Below are 15,349 nucleotides of genomic sequence, written 5' to 3'. Positions count from 1 at the left end.
ATGCACAGGTCACCAGGTCTTAATATTTGTAGGAGGAAGATACTCTGGTGTAGACTGAGGTGATGCTTTAAACAGATGATGAAAGTGCTGCGTGTTTGTCACCGAGCACCTCTTTAAAGTGACAGTACCTCTGTTCCTGCAGGGAAGACAAGCGCTTCCCCAGAGCTGGACGAGCAGATCGACTTCCTGTCAGCTATCATCAGTGAACAGCGGCAGACTGAGACCAGGCTGCCGGGTAAAAGATCCTCTGCCGCTTCACCCTCTGTTCTGCTTTCTGTCACTTTGCACAAGCTGACATGATTGTTCTTCTTATTCTTAGCTCCGCCCTCTCAGGATGTCACCAACCACGCTTCTAAGGGTGCACTTATCCCCACCCACAGCCTGGATACAGCAGAGCAACCGACCAATCGGAGCACCTTGTTCATCACCACAGCTCCACCCACAACCACAAACCACACCCCCACTCTACTCAGCGGCCCCATCATCCTCCCATACCCGTCCAATGATAATGTTTTCATAAGTGAGTTATTTCTCTGCTTATTTTCTGGACTAAATTGGCGCCAGAGTATAAATGTAGCTGCCTAAAAGCTGCACCTGTTTTCTGTGTTCCAAGTGCTATAATTTGGGATTATGTGTATTGTTGTGTATTTTTTTATTACTGACATTTATTCTTTTATTATTGTAGTTTATTTTCTTTAGTGCTTTGGTTCATGGAAAAGTTCTATATAGTTATTATACTTACTATTATTACTAACAAACTTGAGTGTAAGTTGCGGGGCCTCCAAAACTAGTTAAAAAAAAAACTGCAACTTACACAGTAGATGATTACCAGTGGGGTTGGAACAACACACTAGCTCCACAATATGTTGCACAATACTGTGAGAAATCTTGGGGTCATTTTTGATCAGGATATGTCATTCAAAGCGCATATTAAACAAATATGTAGGACTGCTTTTTTGCATTTACGCAATATCTCTAAAATTAGAAAGGTCTTGTCTCAGAGTGATGCTGAAAAACTAATTCATGCATTTATTTCCTCTAGGCTGGACTATTGTAATTCATTATTATCAGGTTGTCCTAAAAGTTCCCTGAAAAGCCTTCAGTTAATTCAAAATGCTGCAGCTAGAGTACTGACGGGGACTAGAAGGAGAGAGCATATCTCACCCATATTGGCCTCTCTTCATTGGCTTCCTGTTAATTCTAGAATAGAATTTAAAATTCTTCTTCTTACTTATAAGGTTTTGAATAATCAGGTCCCATCTTATCTTAGGGACCTCATAGTACCATATCCCCCCAATAGAGCGCTTCGCTCTCAGACTGCAGGCTTACTTGTAGTTCCTAGGGTTTGTAAGAGTAGAATGGGAGGCAGAGCCTTCAGCTTTCAGGCTCCTCTCCTGTGGAACCAGCTCCCAATTCAGATCAGGGAGACAGACACCCTCTCTACTTTTAAGATTAGGCTTAAAACTTTCCTTTTTGCTAAAGCTTATAGTTAGGGCTGGATCAGGTGACCCTGAACCATCCCTTAGTTATGCTGCTATAGACTTAGACTGCTGGGGGGTTCCCATGATGCACTGAGTGTTTCTTTCTCTTTTTGCTCTGTATGCACCACTCTGCATTTAATCATTAGTGATTGATCTCTGCTCCCCTCCACAGCATGTCTTTTTCCTGGTTCTCTCCCTCAGCCCCAACCAGTCCCAGCAGAAGACTGTCCCTCCCTGAGCCTGGTTCTGCTGGAGGTTTCTTCCTGTTAAAAGGGAGTTTTTCCTTCCCACTGTCGCCAAGTGCTTGCTCACAGGGGGTCGTTTTGACCGTTGGGGTCTTTACGTAATTATTGTATGGCCTTGCCTTATAATATAAAGCGCCTTGGGGCAACTGTTTGTTGTGATTTGGCGCTATATAAATAAAATTGATTGATTGATACATAATTACACTGAACAAAAATATAAATGCAACATTTTTGTTTTTGCTCCCATTTTTCGTGAGCTGAACTCAAAAGATCTAAAACATTTTCTGTATACACAAAAGACCCATTTCTCTCAAATATTGTTCACAAATCTGTTTGTGTTAGTGAGCACTTCTCCTTTGCTGAAATAATCCATCCCACCTCACAGGTGTGGCATATCAAGATGCTGATAACACAGCATGATTAGTGCACAGGTGTGCCTTAGGCTGGCCACAATAAAGTGGACTGCAATGAAAAAAACAGATGCTGGTGCAGTATTTGTTTTTTGTTTCTTTGAAGGTGGCTGATTACACTCCACCCTCATTTAGGGCAAGTGAGAAAAGACGCTGGCGTTCAGAACAAAATGTTACCTGGATGTGGGGCTTATATTGTAATCCTTGATGTTGTCTGTTTCCTATTTGTATATTTTATAAATCATTTGATTCTTCTGCAAGAGATCATTTCTTCTCCACAGTAGTTGTGCTTTCATGGTATAGAATAGAGTGAAGAGTGCCGAGCCACTGTGTCTGAGCACGCCGCCACCTTATTGCTATCTTATAATCTCACAATACTCATTTCAAATAAATGATTATATACGATAATCTATGGCAGCTTCTCTAACACCAGGAGGGTAGTATGTGGAGTGCCACAAGGGAGTTGCCTCGGTCCATTATTATTTACAATTTTCACAAATGATTTGCCATACAGTATATTTTACATAAAGCTAGTATAGTGATGTATGCAGATGACGCAATCATTTATACATCAGCACGCTCATGCAGTGATATTGAAACTTTTAAATATGGAATTGCGCAATGTAGTTAAGTGGGTAACATCTAAGAAGTTAGTGTTAAATATGGAAGAGACTAACTGTATGGTTGGTTCCAGTTGTGTTATGAAAAACACCATATTAAACACTAAATTAATAATTTGATAATAAATCAAGTGCATGAGACCAAGCTGTTGGGTGTAGTGGTAGATTCAAAATTATCATGGAAAAAACATATACCCCTGCCCATTTTTACAAAAATATATCAATTATGAGAAGATATGCAAGGTTTCTAAGTTGTACTGCAACGAATTATGCTATTAACACATTACTATTAGTATATCTGGACTATTGCCCAGTAGTTTGGTCAAATGCTACTGGAGAAATGATAAATAAATTACAGATTATTCAAAATAGGGCTGCTCGTATAGCACTTAAGTGCAGTTATAGGACAAATAATATCACAGTGCATAAAAAATTAAACTGGCTATTTGTCAAAGACAGACTTTTATATTCACTGATCGCTTTTGCCAGAAAGATTATTGTCACTAAGCTACCTGATATTTTGTTCAGAAAATCATACTTACAGAACCAGATATGCTGTGGTGGGAAACCTTGCGCTACCTGAAGCTAGAACCAATGCCATCAAGAACACTGTCATATTTAGGGGTATGAAGGAATGGAATTTATTACCAGATCACATTAAACGCACTGCAAATGAATGTTTCTTTAAAAAAAACTTCTGAAACTGCATTTATTGGTATAATGAGTAAACATATATAGACGATTATATACGATTCGATACAGGCCTCACAATACGATTTTATGATACGTAATGTATCGTTCCACACCTAACTTTACAGAAAACCAGCATATTACAATTCTAACAATTTATAGCTCATTTAAATAAATTCCAAAACATTGCAGTTTTACCTTTTGTGTGTGTGTGTGTGTGTGTTCTCAGTCATGAGCAGCGTCTTCATCGTGGCGGCCTCACTGGCATTGATCATCGCTGCAGCCTGTTGGATTCGGTAAGAACTTTGCAGAACTGACGATGGTTTTATGAGACTTTTTCTTGAGTGTGATGGTGCAACAGTTAAAGCTTCACTTTTGCTTCTGCACATCTGCTATAGATTGAGAATAAACCAATCGAGACGAGGTCAGGTGAAGAGTTTCATCTGTAGAGGTGGTTTTTCTATCCAAATGGAGCATCGGGATTAGGGAGTATTTTTAATGAATATATTTATTACAAATCCTTTGCAGACAGTGACGACGGAACACTCGATGCTGGAGTTGTCCGTTTCTGCAGGTGGAATTGCAGGCTTTTACACAGTTTTACACTGTAATAATGTTCTTGGTTACCAGTGGTGGGCACAGCTAACCAATAAGTTAGCTTCAATAACAGCTAATCAGCTAACTGAAAAGTTATTTTTTATAAAGCTAAACTGATAAACCACCCAAAAATTTATCGGAAGCTACAGCTAACCGATAACTTTCAGTATTGCTTCTGGTACACTTGCAACTACTAACAAGCTGATTTTGAGTTTTAACACCACGATCGCTTCTGGTAACATCAAAGGTGACCACAGACCCAAACAATGAGTCAGCACTTCTGTCTTTGTGTGCTCTGCCCACTGCTGGAAGCTCCAGTTTACTACATATTTTGTAGCAGTGAAGCAATTGAGAGGAGCTAAACTCAACTGTATACACACACACAAAACAAGCCATTATTCCTTAACAGAATATAGCAGTGCCACAGTGAGGCAGAGGTCTTGGAAAATAAAGCAGTTTTGACCTGTGGTTTTGATTTAAAATCATCAAATTAATCCGGATAGAATAACTCCATTCATGTTAATTCTGTCATTTGTACAAAGTTAAATATAACATATATCTTTTAATTTTAACTAATGTACTAATTCTGAAGTTTTGTAACAAATGCAGACAGATGCCAAAGGGATTATGGGTTAATGAGCCTCGGCTAGCACTGATGGGTCGACTCATTCATTCTATGTAAAAACCAACACGTTAATGTGAGGTGTGTGTGTGTGTGTTGGTGTTTACATATAAATGTGCTTTTGTAAAATATGCCTTTTTTATTTGTTTAAAAAAAAAGTCAAGTTGTGATTAGACAACTGTCTGATAACCGGGGTCAAAAAGAACACTGCCATCTACTGGCGTCCAGATGCTCATACTGCCATGAACACTACTGGCCAGTAGATGGCAGTAGAGACCGTGAAAACTTGCCAAAACTAAATTCCAGATATTCCGTGTCTGCTAAGCTGCTTTAAGCTGCATGGAATTTAATAAACGCAAACTGAATTTCAGACATATTATATATATTACTCTGGAACAAAGACGACAGACAGTGTTTGACATAAGTAGGATTCTAAAGAGCAAACAGGAAGCGATTGCAATGATTCAATTTGAAAATAACGGAGAAGCAACCTGGGCTTCTTCTGGCATTTTTACATAAAACAAATATAACATCTATAAACCCAGAGAATATATTCACAAGAGTTTTAAGCACAATATACAAAGGGTTTAATGCTGTTGTTCGTGTGGAGCCTGATCAGAGCATTTCTTCTGTCGTGAATGTACTGAAATTACCCATAATGTAACTGGACACAGCAGGTCCACACTAAAAACTTCAAAATTACTGCATTTCTATAAAACTAAAACATATATCTGATATTTTCACTTTATAAAACTTCAGACGTGATATTAATTTGAATAACTTGCCTGAAATTAGTTTGGTTAAAATTTTAACCATAAGTTAAAACTGTATGCCTCTGGATGACTTGGGTGATACTGCCAGCGTATCAGTATGGGGTCAAAAGAAATGAGCTTTTTTCTTTTCTGTGACCAGTTTCCCTTTGCTTGCAGAGGATAGAGTTGTTTTGTCCTGGAACCAGCTCTCCTCTGTTTGCAGAGGATAGAACGTTACATCTGCTACAAAACATTTAACAGGTAGGTACTCAAATCTTTGATTTCAGACTTCATAAATGTTTGTAACTGTTAAGCTTTGTTCACCACACCTGCAAAAATATGTTAGCGGTCTAAAATTTATCGGACCAAAATTTATCGGAAGATAATTAGGCCAATGATGGTTTTCAAAGTAATCTGAAAAGCTAATCTGATAATGAAAACATTAGCTTCGATAATTAGCGGTTAGTGGATTAGCGGAACTGTGCCCACCACTGTTGGTTACTCTGTGCCTCCAGCTGTGCCTTTGCCCAGAAAAATGCAGGTCAGCATGCCTCAGGTCAGGTGATTGACATGGTGACTTACCAGTTGGGCTACTTTTTTGCAGTGTGCATCTAAAAGGACCTTCTGCAGAAGGTCCTTAGCTATTGTCATCAATAAATACAACAGACTTTCACTGGCAACCAAATGAGCTACGGGTTTTGTTAAACTACTTTGATGTGGACACACCTTCATTTTGTAGGGTGTTCTTGTTCTGACCAACCAATGTGAACAGGTTTTTTTTTTTCCCTTTTTTGTTTCACTGCAATTAATCTGTGGTTCTTGAAGGTGTTTACAACCCCAATTCCAATGAAGTTCGGACGTTGTGTAAAATGTAAATAAAAACAGAATACAATGATTTTCAAATCCTCTTCAACTTATATTCAGTTGAATACACCACAAAGACAAGATATTTAATGTTCAAACTGATAAACTTTATTGTTTTTGTGCTAATATGTGCTCATTTTGAAATGGATGCCTGCAACACGTTTCAAAAAAGCTGGGACAGTGGTATGTTTACCACTGTGTTACATCACCTTTCCTTCTAACAACACTCAATAAGCGTTTGGGAACTGAGGACACTAATTGTTGAAGCTTTGTAGGTAGAATTCTTTCCCATTCTTGGTTGATGTATGACTTCAGTTGTTCAACAGTCCGGGGTCTCCGTTGTCGTATTTTGCTGGATGTTTCTGCATTTCTGGATGTTGTTAATGTATGGCTTTCACTTTTTGTGGTAGAGTTTTAACTTGCACTTGTAGATGTAGCGACGAACTGTGTTAACTGACAATGGTTTTCTGAAGTGAACCCTCATGGTAAGATCCTTTACACAATGATGTAGGTTTTTAATGCAGTGCCGCCTGAGGGATCGAAGGTCACGGGCATTCAATGTTGGTTTTTGGCATTGCTGCTTACGTGTAGAAAGTTCTCCAGATTTTCTGATTATATTATGAACTGTAGATGATGGAATCCCTAAATTCCTTGCAATTGAACGTTGAGAAATATTGTTCTTAAACTGTTGGACTATATTTTCACGCAGTTGTTCACAAAGTGGTGATCCTCACCCCATCTTTGCTTGTGAATGGCTGAGACTTTTGGGGATGCTCCTTTTATACCCAGTCATGACACTCACCTGTTTCCAAATTAACCTGTTCACCTGTGGAATGTTCCAAACAGGTGTTCTTTGAGCATTCATCAACTTTCCCAGTCTTTTGTTGCCCCTGTCCCAGCTTTTTTGAAATGTGTTGCAGACATCCATTTCAAAATGAGCAGATATTTGCACAAAAACAAAAAAGTCTATCAGTTTGAACATTAAATATCTTGTCTTTGTGGTGTATTCAACTGAATATAGGTTGAAGAGGATTTGAAAATCATTCTTATGTTTTTATTTACATTTTACACAATGTCCCAACTTCATTGGAATTGGGGTTGTAATATTCTTTAGCATTCTTTCTAGTTCAGATTGACCAAATGCAAATGTCACGCTTATGTCAATTCCACACCTTTTATCTGATGATTTTTCAGTTTTTAATAGTCTTTAAGGCCTGAAAATTTGGAGCCTTTGGTTGTTTATGCTTTTTTACTTGTTATGCATATGATTCACCTCAAATTAAAGTCACATCTTCATTTAAACAGCATTTTTGTTGCATTGCTTGTTCTTCTTGTAACTTTTTTATCTTTAATTCTTTATCTGGTGGAAACACATTATTGAATTCAAAGGCACTTTGACAAATAAATATTGACCTGTTGACAGTAACCGCAGCAGTGATTAAATAAAACAAATTCCTCCCTCACTAGTTAATACTTCAAAAAAAAAAAGCACATTCACTTTGAATTTTGACAGTATGGGGACTTTTAATAATATTTGTACTAGTACAGTGGTTACCAAAGTGTTGGCTGTGGCCTCCTGGTGGGCTTTGAAGGTACTACAGGTTGGCTTTGAGAGATCATTAAAAAGAACTAAAGAAAAGCATCTTTAATTTTAAATTTTGAAATAAAGCTTAAAATGATCCAAAATATTTAAGTTTTTTAAAAGCCATAGAATTTTAATTGATGTGCTGTTACTGATTTATCTGACAGAGTCTAAAGAATATGGGAATACGTCATTGTGTGGCTGCTTCCAATGTATGACTTTCTATTTATTTTAAAAGGGAAATTATTCTAATGTAAGATAATTAATAAAGGTTAAAGAAGGCTAAAGAAACTGTTAGCATGATTCTTCAGTTATAAAAATTCTCACATATTTTCAGTGATTGTATTTATTATTATAATGTAACCTGTGTAATGCTTTAGTTTTTTTTTTATAATACTTGATTAATTATGATACTGCATTATCATCTTTTAATAATTGTTTTAGCAGTGTTATCAGTTCTTATTCACTGTAAAAACTGCACTGAGACTGCTAGAAATATTAATAAACCTTCTGATTTGTAGCATCAGCTTAATCTGTGTGAAATATTTAAGAATTGTGCTAAATGTTAAACTCTCACTGCAAACAGCACTGATAATGTGTTTGTGGTTTTCCGTCAGATTGCAGAAAAGTGTTTGTGTGACTCAGAAGTTGGGTTACCCCGTTTACGGACTGATGAGAGAACAAACCTTTGACACTTTGGTGAGTGGAAAATCAGTCATTCATCTGTGTTATTTTATGCATATAAGACAAAATTTCATATTTATGACTGTAAACTTCACAGTGGAAATGATAGTTATTGATCTTGGAGGGAATTTCGTGAATGTGGAGAGTTTGTTTCTAAACTCATGCAGCATCTCAACAAAATAACACCGGGAGATTGAAGAAAAGTGAAGAAGTACTGCAGCACATTTTTTCATGTAGACCAGTCAGGTCCATAAGTATTTGGACAGTGACATTATGTTTGATGTTTTTCCTCTGTACACCAACACAACAGAGATAAAGTGACACAAACATGCTTTTCGTGTTAACTTTCAATTTTATTAGAGGGAAGCTTCACAACACAGCACGGTGGGTTAGTGGTTAGCACTGTTGCCTCACAGCAAGAAGGTCATGGGATCAATTCTCGCCTGTGGCCTTTCTGTGTGGTGTTTGCATGTTCTCTCCGTGTCTGTGTGGGTTTCCTCCAGATGCTCCGGCTTCCTCACACATCCAAAGACACGCAGGTGTCCAGTTAGGTGGACTGGAATCTTTAAATTGTCTGTATGTGTGAATGTGTTTTTGTCTGTATGTGGCTCTGCGACAGACTGGCGTCCTTTCCAGGATGGACCCTGCCTCATGCCCTATGATGGCTGGGATAGGCTCCAGTCCACCCGTAACCTGTGACCCTTAATTGGAGTAAGTGGTTGAAGATGAGTGAGTGAGGGAGTTTCACAAAAAACACTGTCTCCAGTAGTTTGGGCCATTCTGTGTTTGATCTGTTTTTTTTTTTGTTTTTTTTTTTTCCCTCTTCTATTCCACTCCAACATGAAGCTGTATAACTGGCGATGCAACATTCAAAAGCTGCACTGTGCACAATTTCTCCACTTACGGCCACAGAACACTATATAACTCCTGTTTATCCTTTAAAACATTTAAGTTAAATGTAGCATGTTGTCTGGGTGTCTTGGTGGCTTCCCTCACTCGTCTCCTTGCCGCACAGTTGCTCACTTTTTGAGAACTGCCTACTCCAGATTTACAATGCAGTACCGTTTATGTTTCTTAAAGATTGGTGTAAATAAAGTCCCAGACATATTCAGTAACTTAGAAATGTTCATGTGTTCATCTCCTGTCATGTCTGAAGAACACCAGCTAAAAAAGTGATGATATATATGTTTAGTTTGTCCAAATGCTTATGGTCTAAAAAATGGATCGAGTCTGTGTAAAACTATCATTCCTAAAATTTAAATGTGATATTCCTGTTAAATTTGCTTGAATTAAAGCTGAAAGTCTTCACTCCAAGCACATCTTGATTGTTTCAGTTCAGGTCCACTGTGATGGTGCACAGAGGCAAAATCAAACAAAATTAACTGTCTAATTACTTGATGCGTGATGGAGACTCAGTGCACTGTGTTCTGCACCACGTGGTCTCCAAACCGCGGACACGTGCCGTATGAGCACATGTTGCAGCTGTGTGTGTGTCACCACTGACTGACTCCGGTTTGTTCCAGCCGGGGGACAAGAAGCTGGCCCACAGTGCCCAGATGTACCACTACCAGCACCAGAAACAGCAGATGCTCTGTCTGGAGAAGTGAGTCCCCATTTGAACACACACACACACACACACACACAGACCTTGATCTTTATCAGGGAGGGCTGTTTGCTGCCCCGTGTCGCCTGTCCCTTCCTGTTCACTTCGTCTCAATGAATAGTGTGTGTGTGTGTGTGTGTGTGTGTGTGTGTGTGTGTGTGTGTGTGTGTGTGTGTGTGTGTGTGTGTGTGTGTGTGTGTGTGTGTGTGTGTGTGTGTGTGTGTGTGTGTGTGTGTGTGTGTGTGTGTGTGTGTGTGTGTGTGACCCGTACAGACAGAGGAATGAGTCAAAAGTTACCGAGTCAGGAGCAACAACAGATGAGGAGAATGAGGATGGAGATTTCACAGTGTATGAGTGTCCTGGATTGGCACCAGTAAGTCATCGTCACATAAACATACCCAGGTCTATGATTATTATGACATTTTTGTTAAACCCCTTGAGCAAAAGCTGAAACTCGACACTACAAGCACATCTGTTTGACTGTTCCATTTCAACTCCATAATGGCTGTGTACGGAAGCAAAATAAGTTATTGCCCAATTGCTTATGGGACTGGTTGTCCCTTGGTTACCTCACTATTCAATAGTGCTCCTTCTCATTCATGCACATATACTCTTACGCTGAATGACATTCGTTCATATTCTGCCGTCAGTCTGTGAGGTTCGGCCCCCACCACTCCTCTACACTCAGCGCTGGTTCTCCTCAAGGCTGCATTCTGAGCCCTCTACTGTACGCCCTGTACACCTACGACTGCTCTCCAACCTACCCAACCAATCGCATTATAAAATATGCAGATGATACCACAGTGGTTGGACTCATATGTGACGGGGTCGAGACAGCGTACAGGGCCGAGGTGGAGGAACTGTCGCTCTGGTGCTCAGAGAACAACCTGACCCTGAATGTTCATAAGACAAAAGAACTCATCATGGACTTCAGGAAAAAACAGACAGGACCCCACAAACCCCCCCCCCGTAAATGGAGAACAGGTGGAAACTGTCACCACGTTCAGGTTTCAGGACACTCACATCTCCACAGACCACACCTGGACCTCCAACATCAGGGCTGTGGTTAAGAAGGCTCAGCAGCCGCTACGCTCCCTGCGTGTCCTCAGGAAAAACAGCCTGGACATGAAGCTGCTGCTGGCCTTCTATCACTCCTCGGTGGAGAGCATACTGACATGCTGTCTGGGTGTGTGGTATGCAGGCTCCACAGCCGATGACAGAAAGGCGGTGTAGAGGGTCATAAACACTGCCCTAAAGATCATCGGCTGCCCTCTGCCGTGGCAAACATCGCCATATTCTGCTGCCTTAGGAGAACCAAGGCCATCACAAGAGACCCCTCACACCCTGCCTACTCCCTGTTTGACCCATTTCCTTTAAGCTCCGGTCACACGGCAATAACGAAGGACACTGAAGCCAAAACGAAACAAGAAATCTGGACTTACATTGACTTTCGGAGGCATCATGTAACCGTCGTCCAGCTTCGTTCCTGCAACTGGCATTTCATCAGAATTTTCAAATTGTTGAAAAATGTGAACGAATCCTGATGACAGCCTCGTCCGTATTCCATTTTGCTTTCTGTCTTGACGGTCCCTCATTGTTTGCGTAGTTCCCATACCGTCAGCATTCCGTTTGACTGTTGTCAAACTCCGTCCAACCTCCCAAGTCCAACATCTTGCACGAACATTGACGATATCTGAACGGATCAGTAACTAAAGATCAGACAAGCTGAACATGACTTGTCCATGTGTGGGAGGAAAAGCAACGTTTTCATACAGAAACAACAGCGGCAAGAACATTTTACCAACTACTTTAACTATTTACACACGTTCCAGTTGTTAGTGGCTGGAACGTGCGTGTGGGCACACGTTGTTGTTATTGTCAAGACAACCAGATCCTGCACCTGCAGGTGCTGCAGACATAAATAAGAACAGGCTAGCTGCGCTCGGTCTCATACCCACTGTCAAGTCATTTCAATTTCAATTTATTATCATTTATATAGCACCAAATCACAACAAGGTTGCCTCAAGGTGCTTCACACAAGTCAGGTCTAACCTTACTAATCCCAGAGCAGCAGTTGTAAGGAAAACCTCCCTCTGTGGAAGAAATCTCAAGCAGACCAGACTCAAAGGGGTGACCCTGTGTTTGGGCCATGATACAGACACAAATTACATTTCACAAAACGAACATACAGGAAATGTTGCTGGTGCACAGGACAGGAGGGTCTCCAACACAAATACCACACCCATCTCTGGATGGAGCTGCAGCTTAAACAGAGAAAAAAGAAAAAAGCAGAATCAAGCATCAGAAAGACAACAAATACAGTTTCATTTGTCAGCATTAAGCAACAAGAAAAATAGAAGAAATACTAAGGTGATCACCGGCCACTAATCCTAAGTTTCACTAAAAGACCCAGAATTGAGATAAAGTTGAGGCCACGGCACGCTCCGTTTCCTAATAAAATTAATTTAAAAGGGTAAAAAGCATAGTAACATACTATACCAGTATGCTAGCCATACGAAAGAGGAAAATTAGTGCATCTTAAGTCTGGACTTGGAAGTGTCAACAGAATCTGACTGTTTTATTGATGCAGGGAGATCATTCCACAGAACAGGGGCACGATAAGAGAAAGCTCTATGACCTGTAGACTTCTTATTCACCCTAAGGACACAAAGTAGTTCTGCACCTTAAGAACGCAAAGCCCGGGCCAGTACATAAGGTTTAATTAGGTCAGCTAGGTAGGGAGGTGCCAGTTCGTGAACAGTTTTATAGGCTAGTAGCAGAACCTTAAAATCTGATCTCACTGGGACAGGAAGCCAGTGAAGAGACGCCAAAATGGGTGTAATGTGGTCAAACCTTTTGCTTTGTGTCAAAAGTCTGGCTGCAGCATTTTGAACCAATTGGAGAGCCCTATTGCTAGACTGCGGTAAACCAGAAAATAGAACATTGCAGTAGTCCAATCTAGAAGAGATAAACGCATGGATCAAGGTCTCAGCAGCAGCCATAGACAGGATGGGATGAATCTTTGCTATATTTTGCATGTGGAATAAAGCAGTCCTCGTAATATCTCTAATGTGGAGGTCAAAGGACAACGTAGGATCAAAAATTACCCCAAGGTTCCTCACTTTGTCAGTGTGATGTATGACACATGAGCCAAGGCTAAGGGTTAACTGGTCAAATTGATGCCGATGTCTCACTGGACCAAGAACTGTCATTTCAGTCTTGTCAGAGTTTAAAAGTAGGAAGTTGCTAAACATCCAGCTTCTCACTGATGCAAGGTAATCTTCTAAGGATTTTATGTGAACGAGATTACCAGCAGTTATCGGCATGTATAACTGAGTGTCATCAGCATACCAATGAAAAGTAACCCCAAAACGCTGCAATATATGCCCAAGGGGTGCTATATAAAGGGAGAAAAGCAGGGGAGCCTAATATGGACCCCTGTGGAACGCCAAATTTCATGTCACTAAGGTTAGAGGCAGTGTTACTGTACAAAACACGGTGAGAATGACTGGTCAGGTGTGACGTCAACCATGCAAGGGCACTCCCAGTAATCCCAAAATGATTTTCCAGCCTGTCGAATAGAATATAATGATCCACGGTATCAAACGCAGCACTGAGATCTAGCAGCAACAGAACTGTTGTGGTGTCCTAATCCATTGCAAGCAGAAGATCATTCACCACTTTAGTGAGAGCCGTCTCAGTGGAATGATATTTTCTAAAAGCAGACTGCAGCGGCTCAGAGATTATTCTCAGTAAGATAGTCTACAAGCTGCCGTGACACCACTTTTTCCAGAATTTTAGAGCAAAATGATAGATTTGATGTTGGCCGATAGTTTTTCAAAACACTAGGGTCAAGATTAGGTTTCTTAAGTAATGGTTTAATCACTGCAGATTTGAAACATTTAGGAACAGATCCAGAAGTTAAAGAAAGATTAATAATTTCCAGCACAGTTGGCCCAAGAGTGGGCCACAGGTCCTTAAACAGTTTTGTTGGTATAGGATCAAATAAACAAGTTGTGCTTTTTGTTGACGTTACGAGTTTTGTCAGCATGCCTAGTGAGATACTCTCATATTCTGTAAATTTAGGTAAAACTTCAGTAACCCACCTCAATAGCAGGGTGTAGTGGCTGGATTAAGGCATGCTGGGATATGTTTAACGTAATGTCTTCAATTTTCTTCTCGAAGTAATCCAGGAATTCTTGTGTTGTAAAAGGAGAGCGAACTACAGGTGGTTGTCCATGAATAAGTGTTGCCACCGTGTCGAACAAGAACTTTGAGTTATGCTTGTTTTTGTTGATCAAATCAGAGTAATAGGTCCATTTTGTAGCCAGTAATGCATGCTTATAGTCTAAGATAGCATCACGCCACGCAAGGTGGAATACTTCTAGTTTTGAACTACACCATTTATGTTCTAGACCTCTAGCTTTATGCTTGAGGTCACGCAGGTAATCATTGAACCAAGGTGACTGTGTTTTGGTGGAGCGCGGTTTTAACAAAGGTGGCGCAATCATGTTGAGTGTAGTTTTGCGCGCTGAGTTTACACTATCCACAAGACCGTCTACTGACTGGGTATTTTCCAAACATGAAGCTACGGTATCAGGCAGTCTAGCTTTGAGTTCAGTCTTAGTTGAGGAGTTGATGCATTGCCGTAGTGATAAATAAGGTTGTTATTCCACTAAACACGGCAGCGAAACTGTAAACTTAATAAGTGAGTGATCAGAGACCACCGAAGCAAGAGGCATGATGTCAATATTCGTGACAGCAATACCACATGTGAGAACCAGATCCAGGGTATTTCCACTCATGTGCATCAAGTCCCGAATGCATTGCTGAAATCCTAATACATCCACAATTTCCATAAATAATTTGCAGAGGGGATCAGAAGGCTTATTTATACGAACATTAAAGTCACCAGTGATCAGAATGTTATTTGCACTCGACCAGTTAGAGATGAACTCATCAAATTCATCTAAGAATTCAGAGTATGGGCCAGGAGGCCTATATACATTGACAAAGTAATACGGCTGATTTTTATTCTTCTGTCCTTGGCAATATGTAACATTGTGGGCAGAGTGGAGAATCAGATGCTTAAATGAGTTATATTTGTGACTCCCAACAGCTAATAAGCTAAACCTCGATTTATAAATAAGAGCAACATCCCCGCCTTGCTTCGCATCATGAGGGATGTGACTAAACGTC

The 15,349-nt window shown here is 40.2% G+C and overlaps 1 protein-coding gene across 1 annotated transcript in view; it reads left to right on the top strand.

The window, feature by feature from the left end:
• Positions 1-15,349, top strand: part of npdc1b (neural proliferation, differentiation and control, 1b) — an 89,413-nt gene that overhangs the window by 72,630 nt on the left and 1,434 nt on the right. Inside the window, exons 3-8 of the mRNA XM_034171304.1 lie at positions 143-235; positions 320-520; positions 3,676-3,742; positions 8,481-8,562; positions 10,071-10,150; positions 10,424-10,523. Of these exons, the coding sequence (XP_034027195.1) occupies positions 143-235; positions 320-520; positions 3,676-3,742; positions 8,481-8,562; positions 10,071-10,150; positions 10,424-10,523 (623 nt within the window). The remainder of the gene's footprint in view (positions 1-142; positions 236-319; positions 521-3,675; positions 3,743-8,480; positions 8,563-10,070; positions 10,151-10,423; positions 10,524-15,349) is intronic.

The sequence above is a fragment of the Thalassophryne amazonica genome, chromosome 5, assembly GCF_902500255.1.
Source record: "Thalassophryne amazonica chromosome 5, fThaAma1.1, whole genome shotgun sequence".
In the NCBI taxonomy this organism is placed as follows: Eukaryota; Metazoa; Chordata; class Actinopteri; order Batrachoidiformes; family Batrachoididae; genus Thalassophryne; species Thalassophryne amazonica.
Note: the sequence above shows the minus strand (reverse complement) of the source record. Positions and strands in the feature narration are given on the sequence as shown.